This window comes from Oxyura jamaicensis, chromosome 4 (genome assembly GCF_011077185.1).
Source record: "Oxyura jamaicensis isolate SHBP4307 breed ruddy duck chromosome 4, BPBGC_Ojam_1.0, whole genome shotgun sequence".
Lineage (NCBI taxonomy): Eukaryota > Metazoa > Chordata > Aves > Anseriformes > Anatidae > Oxyura > Oxyura jamaicensis.
In genome coordinates, this window is record NC_048896.1 from 32,484,907 (window position 1) to 32,502,201 (window position 17,295).

Genomic DNA, 17,295 nt, shown 5'->3' on the forward strand with positions numbered 1-17,295 from the left:
AAAATGCATTTAAGATCATCACTAACCACCCTTATTAGTCCAAACTCCTCAAAAACATGTCTTTCCCATACACATATCTGTATGTACAAATGATAGCATTTAAGGTTGGGCAAATAATCTTTGTATGTAGCAATTCAGTGCCTTACCCGCATGTGTGCTAAAATGTCTCCTGTTCATCCCCAGTCTCCACAACGGCACAACTACAAATGTTGGAAATGTGAGTGTGTTAGGAGTGCTAGCTATTTCTTCTCGAGTTGTAGCTCATAACCTAAGCATTTGAAATCCATTGTGCCATGTGACTAGGGACAAGACAGTTCAAATGCATATTGATGTATAAATGAAAATAGAGCTTCTCTTTGCTCTGTTCCTGCTTTTCTTCCTTCTTCAGTGAAGGGATCTTAGGGGATTTGGCAGCAATGCAGTGCTGGTGTTCAGCAGAACATTCCCTGTGGTTCTGGCAGCAGCTTGATGGCTCAGTTCAATTTCTAGTGACTGCCAAGGCCACACAAAAATGCCAGAGAACAAAAGCACAGACTTGACTGAAATGCCTGTAGTACAAAAAGAAAATGAAATACAAACCACAACCCCTCTGCAGCTGACAGGAAGGATAAAACAAAAAAAGGTTGAATTAACATGTAAGCTGAAAAACAAAACAAAAAAAATAACCTAACTCGAAGAAACTGTTAAGGAGCAGAGGGAGTGGTTTCCAACAGTGAAGGAACTAAATGTAGCTTCAGCACAAAGCTTTTCCAGAAATGTGTAGAATAAATTTACCACATAGTCCAAATGAATGAGACAGGATGGAGCAATGCCATCTAGACAAAATTATGAAAGCTCTTTAATCCAATAAGTGTTCATTGAATGTGGAGTGTATTCTCTCTCATTTTACAGTTCTGAATCCCATAAGTGTATCCCAAGGATTAATGGTAATTGTTAGCATCTTCATGTTAATTAGCTCACACGCTTTAAGGACAGAACTGATGTATCATTTAATTTTGTATTAGGCCAATAATTTTTATTTATATAAAGTAAATTTAAGTGCACTGAGAAATGACTGAATGCTCATAATATTTGAAATAGAAATTTTACTTAGGACAAAAAATATAAAAATAAAATCTTTTCCCCTTGTTATTCTTTCTTGTCTTTTTTTTGCTGAACGATATGAAAATGAAGGCAGGGTTGTTGAGAGCTAGTTACATTTCATCCTTTTTTCAGTTAACGTGACTCTGTGCTATGGGGCTCGGTCCTGCGTCTCAGCATCTGGTTGTGTATATCAAAAAGCTAGCATCTGATCTCTTCTACAGCACCTTCATTTCATCAGAATAAGGAAATACACCCTAGAACTGTACTTGTCCAAGTCTTGGAAGAATATTCCTCTGAGGTCTGGTGAAAGCTCAGAGTTTCTTGGAGCCAATTGTTCAAACTGATGCTCACATTATTTGCTCAATCTGCTCTTTTCAAAGCTAAACAAATGCAGTTCCTAAAACCTTTCCTGAAGGTGGTGTGGTGGTTTTGTTTGTTTGTTTTAATTTTCTCCAGTTCCTGTTGCTTTCCCATCTGTCTAAATCTTTCTTAGAACATGATGAATAGACTCAATTCCAATCCTCCAGATTCAAGAATAGAGCAGAGCAGCTTTCCCATGTGTCTTACAAGCATGACGATTGCCCCTTTTTGCAGTGTTTTGTGCTGTGTTGTTTTCCATGATGAGCTGTTTTCCATCCTGGTTTGGTTTTGGTTTGTTTTTGGTGAGATATGCAGTATCTAAGAGTGGCAATGTTTACATTTATCTAATATAATATGGAAAAAATGATGACTTCTAAAAATTTTCCATGGAAAGTTACAAATGCCACCTCAGCTGAATCTCCTTCAGCATCTAGCTTCTCTTTTTTAAATATGGACCAAATTTGTTTCAAGAATGTCAAATGTGCGCCTGCTTTCTATGAATTGTATATACCAAATCTGTGTACTTCTCCATGTGGGTAGGTTTTGGTTACTCTGTTTTTCTGTATCTCATTGAAGGGGAAAGTTGTTTAAGAAGTTCTCTTCTCTATGGAAGTTTCTGAAAGATTTTTAAACAGCTTAGCTAAGGTATTAAAGGAGAAATATACGTGTATTTGCAAAGTAAATATAGCATTTTCCTCTTTTTAGTGGCAGGGGGCAGCTTGCTGCTTTTGATTAGCCCTCCAAAAATATCTCCATGACAGCAGTCGTACATAAATGGTATGACTAATAGTCACAGGTTAATTATTACTCAATTATTTCAGTCTCAAAAATGACATTTTCCTTTTAAGAATAAGTTCCACTACAGATTGTTTGCAGAAGCATACAGACAAGACAGCACAAAGAACTTCTGGGTAGGCATAGTAAGTTAAGTACTTTCTAATTTTATGCACTTTGAACACTAGTTCAAACTTTATCTACAATGGTATTATTGTGTAAAAATAAGAATATGCATTGGGAAAGGGTGTGCCTGAGTCTTCAAGAAATATTGCTCCAAAGTCTGTGAGAGAGTCATTCAGAAATCATTTCCTCTTAATGCAGTTGATCTCACTTGCTCCAGTAAGAGGAAAAAAAAAAAAAAAAAAAAAAAGACTCAACTTTGAACTTCCCACACGAGACTATTTCACACAGACCTACCTTTCATTTGTTAAGCAGAGTATTTCAAACTTGGCCGCTTCCAAAGCTGTTCAAATAAAGAATAGGTCATTCCAGGAGCCGGTGCTCTATCCTGTGAAAAGTAAGACCCACCACATATATGTAACTGAGTCTCAAGCCCCTCAGCTTCTAAGACAGCTGAATTCCTAGCTCCTTTATGTTGGAAGCTCTGTTCTGCAGCCTGGTTTAATGTAAAATGTCACTGCTTGGTTTTGCAGATTCGAAACGTGGCAGCCAATCTCTGTGTGGACAGTAAACATGGAGCCACGGGGACTGAGCTGAGGCTAGACATTTGTGTGAAGGATGGCTCAGAACGGACGTGGTCACATGAACAGGTATTTTAACAGCTAATAGACAAAAGCAGTGTCAAATTGTTACATCTCTTCCAGTTTCTGAACATTTTGTCTTTTTATTAAGGTAAAGCAAGGTGTAGAAATCATTTTTGACTGATTGCTGACCTTAATAGTTTTTTTAAAAAGTATGCTTTAACCTAAGCTCAGAAATTTGTCATCTGTGCTATATATTCTTCTGAATTTCCAGCATGAATTGCAATACCCAAAGAGCTTTGGGGTGCCCCATTCTACTGCACTGTGTCATGAAAACACTTTGATTTCAGTTCACTTACTTGAAAATATTTTAAATATACTACCTGGGCATGTAAAGCTCTAGTGGTTTTCTCCTTTTATGCTTTCATCTCAATAAACACAGCAAGTGGTCTTATGTTAAGTGAATAAGAAGTATAAGCAAGATAAATGGGGTGAAAGCCAGAAAGGGTTTCACAAGGATAAGGGATGATAAAGACTCAAACATCCTTTTATCTAGGTAGGTTAGGAAGAAAAATATTACCTCCCAGGAGTATGGAGGAAAAGATCTCTCATTTGTACTCACCATGATTGTGAGTGCCATAGGAAAGAAATCATGACTCACTAGCTCTGGCCAACATGAGCAAAGAGAATCTGGACAAAAAGTACAACCTGACCATTTATTAGCAATTTTAGTGAACATGCCTTCCACACGGCAAAGTCACGGATTAGAAAAAATCACCAATGCTGAAGAGAAAAAATGACTTGGCAGTCATACATGGCACTTCTAAAGATATTAAAAGCTCAGGAGAGAGGAGTTCTGAGGGGTATTTGAAGTGCTGAGGTCAAAAAATCATTCTCTGAGGATACTGAGAAATGCAGGGGGAGGTGTGTTAGTGAATGAAGCTAAGAAGCTAAAGAATGATCACAATTTAGATAAGTGCCAACACAAGGGAAAGGAGATTGCTGAAAGAAGGCTTCTTCATATAGATAGCAAAGGTAAAGCACACTGATAGGGTGCTGACGTAGATGATTTTTTAAATTATTTTATTTATTTTTTATGAAAGACATCCAGAAATTCAAACAACTATTTAAAGGAATTTGTATGGTCCAGACCATCATTGTGGCCTCTCTAGTTTTAAAATCTGCAAACATGAAGAGGTCCAAACTCTCACCAAGAACTGAGGGAGTCCTGACACTGCCAGATATGAGGAAAGAGAAAAGAGAGAAGAAAATTGGATGAAAAGTTGCTAAAAGAAACAAAATAAGACCGGGGAAGCAGAAAAAAGGGAGGTTTGAAATATCATTTGAAGGAGCAAGTTCTGGTGAGGAAAGGAAAGGGCCACAAAGGGAGAAGACCATCAGGAAGGACTCTGTGTTTCACCACATTCCAGCACATCATGATGCTTGGAAACAGATTCAATGCAATAGTCTCATTCTACACTAATTACAAAAAGTGACTTCATTAAGATAAATAGGGTTAAGTTAACACAGAACAAGTTCAACCAACCTCAAAGTGCTGAGCCAGAACTATGAAACCTCCCAAACTGCTTGACATGTGCCTCGAGGGAATCATGAATTATTTCTGTGAGGCTGGAGTAGAACAGCACGTACCTTCTCACCACAGAATAGCATTCAAAACACTGCAAGGGAACATTTTTCTGAACAGCATGATACAGTTGCATTGGACGAGTACTGCCAAAATCCAAGCCAAGCCATTTAATTCAATTTGCTGAACAGTTCAGTGACTTTTCTGGGTTGCTTAAGAGGGGCAGGAGCAGGATCACACAGCTGATTGTTCGATTTTCCTACACATTTCTCCTTTTCCAAGAGCTACTCTTTAAAGTGTGTAATTCAGAAAACAAGCAGCAGAGGGCAGCTCCGGACAAGCTGAACACAAACGGGCCCCCAGGAAGGTTAATGAATTAGCATCGCTGGGAGCTTCTCGGTGATGACAACCAGAAAAGACTGAGCTTTTCAGCTCTGACAGAGGAGGGTGAAAATTAATGGCTTTAAAAGTCCCCCCCACACACACCGCCCCATCAAATAATAATAATAATAATAATACTATTTAACCCTCAACATAGTTTGTTTTCCTTTGCTAAAATGGGGATTGTTTGGATTCGTTTGTGGTGTGTTTGTTTGTTTGTGTTGTTGTTGTTGTTGTTGTTTTTGTCCCAGGAGACAGAACCACGTTCAGAATCTGTTGTTCCAACTGATAGGAGCATAGGTGCCATTAGTTTATCTACCTGCCAACGTAAATCCCAGAAATCATGAGAACTGTTGAAGAATCCCTAGACGAAAGTTAGGGTAACATGAATATAATTCCGCTTCCTCCTAGAAAAAGTTCACTTCACTTTCTCCTTTATTTTCTAAAACTAGAAAATAGAACTTTCAGAATAAAGATGATTGGCATAATATCCATTACTGTATTACTAGGTAACTCTTTATGTGCATAATCTTATTACTTTTAATATCTTATTGGTTTCATGATTAGTTTAGAAACAAAATGAAACGGTTTGTGCTCAAATATTCAGATTCCTGATATAAAACACATTCATCTGGCTGGTAGATTTCAAGAGTGAGTCCGTGCAAGGTACGGGTTTTCAAGATGCCAGTTAAGAAAGAAAGGAAAGAATTACAGAATCTGTGATTCTGTGAATCTCATAAACTTTCAGACAAAGCAGACTAGATAGTAGACTTGGCAGAAACTCAGAATTTCTATCCCATAGAAAATTACCGTACATACAGATTATCCAGAGGAGAATTTTTGTTTTTCTTGTAGAAAATAAATTCTGAAAATGTTTAATTTGGGAAGGTAAAAACATTTTGGTGATGCAGGGCTTGGGTTTTTTTTCAGAAACAAGATAGCATCCTTTCCCTTCATTGTCCTAAAGTTTTCCTCAGTGGAGTGACTGTGTGCACTGTTGTTAGCAGCCAGTTCTCCACAGGTCTAGCTGTAGCTGATGCCTCTTTGTCCTGTAGCTCCTCAGGAACCCAGAGGTCAAAATCTCAATTTCCACCCTGGCAAGCAAAATCTGCCTTTGTGTTAGTGACAGGTGGTAGGGAAAAAAAATCCCACAAAGGTATATTTTAGATTGGTTATAGATTGGTATATTTTGATGAAAGTGTCTTGACTAGCTGTCCTTCCTCAGTCCCAAAGGCTACACGGTCAGGAACGTTACCTGCAGTAGACGTTAAGATCACAGTCTAATGAAGCAGTTCCAAGGGAGAAAGAAGGTGATCTTCTTCTTGCACCCACTGTAAGCTGTGAAGATCAACTTTGTTAAAGAGTGTTTGGGAAGAAATGCAGAAGAGCTCACCAGCCCTCTGATAGCTCCTCCTTATTGCTAGTACCTTTCTTGAATTTCAAGATTTCTACGTATGCCAGTAGACACTAGCAGTGTTAATGAAAATATCAAGTATTTTACTGTCATATTTCAAGTAGTGTGGACTGACACTGAGCTGGTCTTGTAACTTGTGGTGTAAATCTACAGGGAGTTCTTTGGAAGAATATATTATATGACTGGTGTAGCAGGTGGTAGTGCTGATGGTATCACTAGACAGAGACACAACCCCTCGTGCTCCTTGATTCAGCCCCATAGCAGCCCCCAGGAAGGAGACCTTCCACCCCAGAGCTGTACAGCAGGCAAACAGCAGGCAAAAGCTTTGTGAATGTCTTGTACCTTTTCTGGTGAACAGGAGAAGAATCAGAAGTGAAGGTGATTGTTACTGAGCTTTCTGGAAACTTCCTCAGAATTAAAAAACAGAGAGGAAGGAAAGGGGCAGGAGGGTGGTACATCTGGCAATCTTCCACCTCCCTCTTCTCAGAACTACTACCTGGTTTGAGGGGAAACTGGGGCCAACCAAAGAGCAGCAAAGTATGTGGTGGCAGGCATCTTCTTTGTCTTCTCAAGTCCTCCAGGCTGGCCAGGGAGTGAGTGGACAGACATCATCTCCAGCCCAACCCAGCCAGTAGCTGTGCAACCCACCCAGCTCTGTCTTCTCAGAGATGAAAACTCAAGTCAAAGTCTAGTTCACAAATGTGACATTTTGTCTTTGTGCGGGGCGCATGTTGTCTGCTTAAATCTTGTGCTATGGCCCGAGCACAACGCTCTCTGACAGAGCTCGGCCAGGCAGCAAGCAACCAACCAATGTTGTAAAGCTGGAGAGCATTAATGTTTTCAAAAGGGTCTTTGTCCTGTAGACAGTCCCAAAACAGTGGCTGTGTCAGGCAATCATTTTTCAGGCCCGGTGCCAATTACAAATTAAGCTCTTCTTAAAAAACTAGATAGATGGAAAGCTGTATTTTTCCAAGTTGTCCTGTGACAGGGCTAGGCCTCATCAGAAGCTAAAGCGCACAGGCTGAGAAAATATTTGTTTGCAAACACAGAGGATGGGGCCTTGTTTTACAGGTTCTGCGGTAGGACAGGAGGTGGAGGGAGGGGGGGGAAGGAGCCAAAAGCAGAGAGAGTTTCTTGAACTTGACAGGGAGCAGCAGCCCTGGAAACTATGAGTGAAAGGACAGAGTGTTATCTGTTTCTAATGTGTTTGGAAATCTCTTTGCAGCCTTGTTTCAAATCTGGAAACGGATGGGAGTGAATGAAGGAGTACAGAGGGTTCATCCGTTTCTCATGAAGTCAGGCTCAGCTGGCTCCTAACAGCTTGGGCCAAAGGAACAACATCCAAAGTGACGGATGGTGGCAGAGCAGAGTGTTATGTGCTCAGGACCACAGCTAATAACACATAGCATTGTTATGCATTATGCAGAGGAAAGATCATTTTTATATTGGCCAGATTTAGTGTTGATGTACACAGGATTTGATGTGTAATGGAGGATATCATAGAATGGTGAGATTAGAAGGTCACAGGCCTTCAAATTTTATCTGTAAGTTTTAATATTTTCTATAAATTTTAATACTAATTGCGTGTAGAGATAAGTATAACCTTTTTTCCATTCATTTTTTTCCCTCTTTCTTAGTCCTAAAACTGAGTTTCTGCCTCTTAACAAGGTTTGTTTTGTAGTAGTATCACTGTGGAGAAGATGTACTTTTTAATTTGTAAATGCAACTGTGCTACAAAACATCAGGCTAAGAAGGAAGGGAAGGAATCTGTGTTAGTCTAATCAACAAGATCTAGTATTACACAGATCCCATTTTTCAGTGAAAGGGAATAAAAAAAACTCCTAAGTGTTACCAAGTCAAGATTCTTGACTTTCAAACAGAACACAGCCCTGGCGGTCTTCAGAATCTACACAGGAGTGAGAAGGGCAAAGGTATACCCTGCATCAGTCTGATCTGCTATAAAAGCTAGCTTTAGCTTTTTCAGGTGTACTAATCCATTCAGTGTGGCAGTAGCCCTTGAGCCAAGGTCTTGAGAGCAACAGGAATGGCCCCTCAGCTCACTGATGATGCACAGAATGAAAAATTTGGAGAGCCAGCCACTGGGAAAGATGAGAAGGGTGCTGCAAGAGGACCTCTGTCTTGCAAAATAGTCATGAGAATGAGAATATTGCAAAACCACTGTTCCACACCATTTCTCTAGGTATTTGTTATTCATCACTTTGAGCTCCAGGTTTATTACTTGGCTGTAGAAAAGTAAAGCAAAAGAGAGAAAATTGCTTTTTCTGTTTTTTCCTTTAAAGGAAAATAATCTCAGGCTTCCCTTTTTCTAAAGATGCAGCATTGTAGCTTTTTTTTTCCTGTATCAAATCTTACTTCTTACTTTGCTTGTGAAATGGTAGCCTATTTTTCAGGGAGTCCATGATGATGCTTCCAAGAAACATGAATAAAAGTGGAGAAAGACTTAACCTTTTAAGAAGCAGGAATTGGTTTGAAAATGAAGTTAAAGCTGTCCACTGCATTTTACTGCAGATAAATCTAAAATGCACTCTGGGGGAAAGAAGAAATGAGCAGGACACAGGGACAGACTGAGCAAATGCTGACTAGAAAACCTACAGTACAGAAGTAAATAGGAAATGACAGCTGCTAACAGACAGAACAAGGTCTTACAATGAGACACCAGAAAAAAAGAAAAAAAAAAAAAAAAAAAGTAAATATTCGGATATATGCTTGCATTCTGTGCCTGCAAACCACAGGAAACAATAATGCCTCTGAAATGCGGTATTTGGAGGATGGCATAGCATTGAAGATGCAGCATTTTAGAAAGATGTATCTTTTAGGTAGACCACAGAGAGAAAACAGCTATCACAATGAAAGGGCCAAAATCTGGGAACCACAGCAGTATTCCAGATCAGACCCACCTTGCACTGAGCTTTAGTTTGGATTTGTAGAGACTGGTTCTAACACCAGGAAAAGTATACGCTGTGGGGAGCAGGTCGCTAGGGCAGTACTGAAACTACCCTGAGATAGCTGGGGTGCTGGAGGCAGTCTGAGCACAGCCTGTGGAGCTGCTATTCCGGGTGATGAGCCCGTGTGCGGTTCCACATGAGTGGTCACAGCTAAATGGTTTCCACTAGCAAGGTTTGCTCATTTAAAGAGAGCTTCGCTTTCTTGGTGTTATGCTTCAGTTTGTACTGTGGAAAAACAAGAGCCAAGCAGAATGCCGTAGAATAGCACTTAAACAATAAATTAAAATAAAATAAAAACAAAAACTTCACAGCTCTCAGCAGAGCTTCTAGGTAGCAATTTTCTAGCTACAACCTGTTTTCTGCAAGGATTGGTCTGCAGGAAAGGAAAATGCACTCTGCATCTTTAAATTTGATGCTGTCAGACCTGTCACCTTCATCTTATGATTGAACAACTGCAGTGTCACAGCATAATTTCAGACAGCTGGTGCCTGATTGAGAAGAATTCCTCTGTTAACTGTGAGCCTCCACAGTTCCTCTCAGGAAGCAAAAAAAGAGCTTTAACAAGCTGCCTGTAGCTCACAGGTTTCACAACAGAAAGACCATCATTTAGTGTGTGTTGTTTGGAGAAAAAAGACAGTCAAGAGAAGACATGCTAACAGCGTCCCATATAAACAGGAGGAATCTGTTCATTAAGCATAAAGGATATTCCAGGATGGGAAGATCTCTCTAAGAGACTTCTTCAGACCCAAACAAGAGCTAGAGGAGTGTCAGCAGCAGAGGCTTTCTGAGTCCCTGGTAGCTGCAGATCTCGTGTGCACCAGTGTGCCTTTAACTGGGGTAACAAAAGGCTTAACACAGCGTATTCCCTCTCCTCTTCAAAGAACTGTGTCACCAGAGATTTTTCCCTTCCCTGCGATAAGCGGCTGATTGTGCCTTCCTGGGGTGTACTCCGCATTGCTGTTGATGCACTTTAATTAAGGCAGTTGGAATCACTGAATCGTACACATGTAGTATCTCCCTTAATCAGAGGCTGTGATGTACAGAGCAGGGCAGCATGCATCGAGCTTTGTGCATCTGTTTTTAAACATTTCCCACTAGTAACAGATTAATGCATTGCCTGATTGTTTTTCTAGCTCTTCACCTTCGGCTGGAGAGAAGACATCCGCCCCGGGGAGCCACTTCACACCAGGAAGTTCTGCTTCGACGCCATCTCGCACAGTAGCCCTGTCACACTGTATGACTGTCATGGGATGAAGGGAAACCAGCACTGGAGCTATAGGAAGGTCAGAATCACTCTGGGTCATTTCAGAGGTTCAGACTTGAGTCTATATTCAAGTTAGTGCAGGCTTGTGTTTTCCCATCAGAGAAGCTGTGTTTTAAAATCCACTCTGTTTTATTCCAATTTAATTTTGTGGTAATCTCTCTAGAGTATGTTCCTGTTGAGCATTCAGCTATTTAGGTCAAATTTAAATGAAAATGGATCTGATCCAGCTCAGAGGGTGTCTGCGTTGGATCCATTCCCTGAAAGGTGTTTTACCATTCTGGCACTTCAAGACACTTGTGTCATTTTAGCAGAGGCACTATTGGAAGTATTTTCATCCAATGTGACAGCATTAAGAAATGCTGCTCATGAGTTAAATATTATTATTTTACTACATTTTATGAGTGGAAGAAATATCTCCCTCAAAAAAACCCAAACCAACATTAAAAGCACTGCTGTAAGCCCAGAGACGGCAGGAGTTTATAAATTAAAGATAAGCAGCTTAGACACTACTTTGATGTGCCAAGTTTCAGCTCATTTTGATAAATCGCTAAAAATGGGAGGTCAGTCTAGGAAATGAGAGAGCCTCATTTAGGGTTAAAAAAAAAAATGTCCAAGTAATGCTACCATGTTTTTTTTAAAAAAAAAATGGTTAATCAGTAAGTTACCTTGATAAAACATTTCACTAATAAACTCTGTATTCCAGGCAGGATAAGGACATACATTTCTCTGAAGCACTAAGGACTTCCTCTGCATCCTTCACTTTTCAGTGACCACTATGCCTTGTCATCCTGGGACCTAAGTGCCAGGAATTGGATTTTGCCACATAAACTTCAGTAATGCTTTCTAGATTGAAATGATTCATAGGCACCTAATTCAGAAGCATAAGAAATAGTTTTGCTCATACTTTTTTAGCTGATACTTTTTCTGACTACCTACTTATTAGCCTGTGCCTTTTTTTACTGTATTTACCTTTTAATCAGAGATGCAATGCAATATTTTCCAGAAACACATTCCCTTTGAAGCTGAGGTATTGCTTGTAATAAAGTTAAAATGTATGGGCCAGATATTTAGAGGACATAACTTGTCATGGCTGTATTGCTGCATATCTGACTTTGTAATGCCATTATAATACCTTCTTGCTTCAGAACCCTTCCAATTTATCTTTTTGCTTGCCCAAGCTGTAAGAAAGAAGCTTTCATACCTTTAGCACTTCATTGGTGCCTAATGTAGCTGGTTCATAAGAAAAATGCAGGTCTGGAGCTGCCCTCTTTGTGGCTCATCACTTTTGATGTGGACAGTATACAGCAGATAACAAAAAAAAAAAATGACATTTGAAAAAAATACACAGTGTGAGTTCTATTAAATCCTCTGCACAGCTTCATTTTTCATTTCCAGAAGGCTGACAGGACTCATATAAAAATTCTGAATGCAAGACAGGCATTTCCATCTCAGCAAAAGACACTACAAAATTTTGTGATGATGGAAGTACTGACACAGTCCCAACTGTAATAGTAGCCTGACAGCAAGCTGATTAGTTTGCATGAGTACTTACCGTTCAACTATAAAACTTCTAATAAAGAAAGTGTAGTTGATTAGTGAAACTATAATTTTGTTATTATTATTTAGGCTTAGTTTTAGTTTGGCTACACATTAAGTAGGTTTTGATTGTTTCACAGGGTAGATTTATGGTGGAGATTTTTGGTGTACAGCTATATAAAAAAAAAAATCCGAATGTTATAATCCTTATCTAGTTTTGGAGCATCTAGGCGATGGGATATATACTGCTTCCCAAGGAGAAATAGACCAAACTAGCAAAAGGATGCTTATATCAGTTTAATGCTTCTATAATAGAGCCCTTTACCTAGAAGACAGGTTGTGACTAAAATTGCACCTTAAAAAATAGGAGTAATAGTCTGTGGTTAAACAAGAAATGTCTCCTTTTGAAAAAGAAAGAGAAGGTCAGCAACTGTGTTCTGTTCTCTGCATGACTTACCAAAGCCATAGCTTTGTGATGGTCATTTGTTCATCCTGCCATTAATTCTTCCCATCTATTAGGAAAAATGACCTTGTTTGTCAGAATCTTATAAGACGCTTAATATAAAGCATTTCTTATCATACTGTCATGCCATTCCTACAAAACTAGAAGATGAGTTTTTTATTAGTTTAAGGGTCAGTCTCTTTTCTTGATTATTTGCATCCTCAGGTCACTGGTGAGCTCTAAGCAAGTATTTGAAAGTCCAGAAAGTTTGTGATACTAAGAAATTATATTTTTTTAGTCCATACTATCGGTGTGTAATAAAACAGCCAAGTATACCTGTAAGAAGTGATGAAGTAGCCTGAATCCAGGTAATATCATGAACATCACTGTGGATTAGAAAAATAAGAAAGTGAGTTTAATACTAGGAAAACAATATTGACACCATAATGGGGTTTTGTAAATAATTCCGGGAGCAATGGGAGAAATCTGAAGATATTAGAGATTTTGGAGAATAATGGCTTTCCAATCTAAAGCCATTTCCTTGGCTCTGTTTACAATTCCTAAGCGTGCCAGAGATGAAGATCAACAGTGTCTACAAATTTCCATTCCTCTCAGTGAAGGAATATGCCTCAGGTTTTCAGCTTAGTGTCACTCTGAGGTAATACATCAGTTCTGATAAAGTATGATTAAATTTATGTGCCCTAGTCCCCTTAGTACTATTTGTAGAGCACAGGTATCCAAGAGAGAGCTGATTTAGTAGGTATTTAAAAAATAACAGTTATAATTGTACAAAATCGGTTCCATTACACTATAATTTTACGCTGAACGTAGTGATTACAATAGATGCTAGACTGACAACGTCAAAAACTCTGCCCAGAATGGCATGGTTTGTTCATACTTTCCTGACAGCTTCAGGGACAAACTGTAAGAGTAAGTTCACTCTTCACTCAGTGGGCCCATAGATTATTTCCTCAGACAACCAAAGACATGTCATTGTGATAGTGGTTTTTATCATATGGACATAGTCCTGCTGAAACTGCGCTGAGGCTACTGACTAATTTCAGATAAACGACTGCAGCTACCAGCTGATAATGACTTCCAGTTGCTGTTGTCCTTGGCCATAGTTACAGCAGTGACCTAGAAGAAATGAAAGACTCTGTGTCTCATTACCAACCCCCTTAACTGCCGAGGCCTATTATCTTATGGAGAAGTTTCTCCTACAAATAATATTCAGACTTGCTGTCATGCAGAAGAAAAAAGAAATCGCTCTGCTCATTTCAGATGTTAGAAAAGTCTCCACAAGGGTCCCTGTGGCTTTTTAATATTGGTGTAAAGAGGAATTTATATATTTCTCTCAGAAAGTTCTTCTCTGGGATGCACACAACTGTTACCCCTTAAAGTCCTCAGCCTGTTTCCATTGAAATCCATAAGAACAGCAGGCTTCGACCTTAGGTCAGTGTAAGCTGGAGATGATAAATTAATAGGCCTTTATACATCGTTAAGTCAGCCAGAAGTTTTCCCAGAGTAGTAACTATGTCCCTCTTCTTGAAAGACGCTCTTCTCTCCTAATAACCAGACTTGCTAAAAGAAGGCACCAACAATGCTTCATTCAAAAACTGCATCCCCTGACAATTTCTGTGAGAATACAGACCACCAGCTCTCTTTGAAAAGGCCGGAGTGTTTTTCATAGCACACTTTTTGCAATGAAACAGCTTCCTTTCTTCTTGTACCAGCTACTGTATTAAAGCTTCTAGTATTCCATCTTTAGCTTCCTAGCAGCTTGGCTGACCTCGTCCCCAGCTACAATGCGAGGAAAACCAGACGTCACCTTCCTGCGAGGCCCTGCAGCAGGCGGGGAAGCTGTGCCACATCACTGCCCACTCCCCATTTCAGCCAATGCCATCCCTCAGTCACTCACAGACCAGGAGGAGCTGGTGAGGTGCAAAAGGGCACAAACACCACCCCAGAGGGTGCTTGCGAGCTCTGGTAGGACCACTCGTGACACACTGAGGACATGGCATAGAGCAAAATGGGCCCCTACCCACCCCATCCACACAAAGGCGGTCAGATTGGTTTAGTCCTGCTGGTTTTGACAGCTTCCCTCAGACTTACAGTCCTACGTGTACGTGTGGTTAGCAGCTTCCTAGGGGTAAAAGTTGGAGGTGAATACTAGTGTCTGTGGTAGGCAGGTCAAGCACCATCACCCTCAATGAGAGCACGATGACGTACTTTCAGAATTGCTCTTTGTTGCATATACTAAATATATATATATATAAAAAAAGGATATTGTGCTTTACCAGTGTTTAACACCCCGCAGAATCAAATAATTTATTATTTCCCAAATTAAAACAGAAAAAGAAGAGGAAGCTTTCCTTTTCAAAAGTGGTTTCTGTTTCTTTTTGGCTTATTGTGTTGTTTTTGGTTTTGTCTTAGTACTTTTTTTTTTGAATGGCAGGGTATTTTTAGTTCAAGAGGTTTCTGTAAGATTATCGCTCAGCACCCAGAGGACTCCTGTGAGTTTTTAATCAATTGTGATTTGTCAAGTAGTTTTCTTTTTTTTTCTCTTGCAAACTGGGCAAGCAGGCACTTCCTCGATTAATATTAAACTACTGTCGGGGCATGTTTGGTATGGAGGAGGTTGGAGCCTGCATGTGGTTTACTGAGAGTAATCTGAAATTTATTTCAACAGATACGGTAACTGTATTGTATAGTCCCTGGGAACTTCAAACCAACCAATCACTCCCACATCTGTCTCCCTCAACCACTTGCTTACATGAACTAAATACATTGAAACTCCCCAACAAATACCAGTTGCTTATCTGGGTACTTTATGCTTTACCAAAGATTCACAGTCAGGTTATTAAAAATTAACTCAATTTTTGTGAAGTAAAATTAATAAAACTAATAATCATAAAGATCCTTTTTAAAACAACATAATCCATACTTCTGCTCCCAAAATCTCTATAGGGAGTTAAAACAGTGTTACAATTTCCTTCTTGGGAGCAGAGATAGAGTACTTCAGTGGCTTGGCTTGTCTTACTGAGGCTGCAGGCAAAGTCAGCGTTTTATGGGGTGAGAACCAAGATCATCAGTCCTGTGTCTGTCTGTCTGTCAGAGTATTCCAGTTAATATTCATTACTGACACCTTCATCAAGCTGAATAGTACCCAGTTCCCAGACAGATTGTTACAGATCCTCCTGCCCAGAAGCACAGTAGAAATTGTCAAAAAACAAACCCAAGCAAAAAACCAGACTTTTCAGGTTCAGACATTTAAATGGGGCCCAGGGAAGCACATGATATGCAAAGATTACCTAAAGACATTCTGTCTTTTCATTGTATTATATAGTTATTATCTAAAGACCAGAAGATGTCTTCTCATTCTTTCCTGATCCCCAATTTTTTGGAGAATAAAAACCCAAGGAAAAAATACTAGATTCTCTACAGCTTCACAAATTAAGCTGTAGTTATTACCCAAGGTTATGACACAGAGTATACGAAATCATTTCAGACAGGGTTGTGTTAATCCATGTTCTGTAAAATGAGAACACTTCCAATTACTTGGCATCTGCTACTTAATTGTATTTTTTTCTCATTCCTGTAGGACAAAACTTTGTTCCATCCGGTAAGCAGCAGCTGCATAGATTGCAACCCAGCTGAAAAGAAGATTTTCATGAACAGATGTGATCCTTTATCTGAAACTCAACAGTGGATTTTTGAACATATTAATACAACTGTTTTAGAAAAATTTAACAGCAAGGCCAGTTCCTAGGGAAAAAAAAAAAAAAAATGAACACACCCAGTTACATACAGCCTGCAGACTACATTTTCGCCAGCATCTGGGTCAAAGGAGTCAGGAATTAAATTTCCTAGATCCAGGAAGTCTGTCCTGAAGATTAAGAAAATGCCACAGCAAGAGCCAGCAGGCTGTCCTTGTGGATGTACAGTATCTGAAGAACTTGGCTAGGAGCCTCACCGGATGCTGCTGAGAACTTCAGGCTAAAAACTCCCTTGCTGGTCAAGGGAAAACTTTGTTTAAGAACTGTTTAAAAGTACTCCAAGTTAATAAAGTAAAACAAAACTCTAGAGTTTCTCAGGTCAAGTCCTGCCGTAGTGAGTAGTTCAGAACAGACGCTATAATTCGGGATGGGTATATGGTGTGCATGACGGCTACAGGAACCTGAAGAAATCCCAGATTTTAGAACTAAACATGCTGGTGGAAGAATAATGATGTCCCAGCACTCCCCAGACAAGATATATGCTCTGTTGATATTCTCTTAATAAAAGGTTGGGTTAAGCAGGTTTAACCCTCAGAACTGCTGCAATTAATTTTAAATACCTCCCTTTTGCATTCCATTCATTACCAAAATAGGAACGGTAGAAATCTTAGGGTCTAGAATTACACTGTAGTGAAGCATGAAATAAACGGTAAGGTTTTGTCCTCATACTTCTCCCCTTCAGTTGGTAAAAAAAAAAAAAAAAAAAAAAAAAATCAAATTTCTATACGTGATATATTTAGCAGTTGTGATTCAAATCCCATTGTCACGCAAGGTGAGATTTTTTTCAGTGACAAAGATAACATCAGCAGCTGCAACATAATGGAAGGCTTGTGGACTAGCTATCTTTTCTAAAGGTAGAATCCTTACCAAAGTATAAATTAAATTTAAAATAGGAAGACAAAAAACGTCATGAGAGTAGGAAATAATTGCATACTGCATGCTGAACTAGGTTAGTCAAATTAATATTGGTACACTGCCATCACCTAAAAAATTGTTGACTCCCCGTAGTG

The 17,295-nt window shown here is 39.4% G+C and overlaps 1 protein-coding gene across 4 annotated transcripts in view; it reads left to right on the forward strand.

Annotated features, from left to right (window-relative positions):
* The window catches only part of GALNTL6 (polypeptide N-acetylgalactosaminyltransferase like 6), a 452,994-nt gene extending 436,021 nt beyond the window's left edge, over window positions 1-16,973 (forward strand). For all 4 annotated transcript variants that reach the window (XM_035324503.1, XM_035324500.1, XM_035324501.1 and 1 more), the window contains 3 exons: window positions 2,874-2,990; window positions 10,401-10,550; window positions 16,111-16,973. In XM_035324503.1, coding sequence (XP_035180394.1) covers window positions 2,874-2,990; window positions 10,401-10,550; window positions 16,111-16,278 — 435 coding nt within the window. In that variant the 3' untranslated portion in view covers window positions 16,279-16,973. The remainder of the gene's footprint in view (window positions 1-2,873; window positions 2,991-10,400; window positions 10,551-16,110) is intronic.
* Window positions 16,974-17,295: the final 322 nt, after the last annotated feature.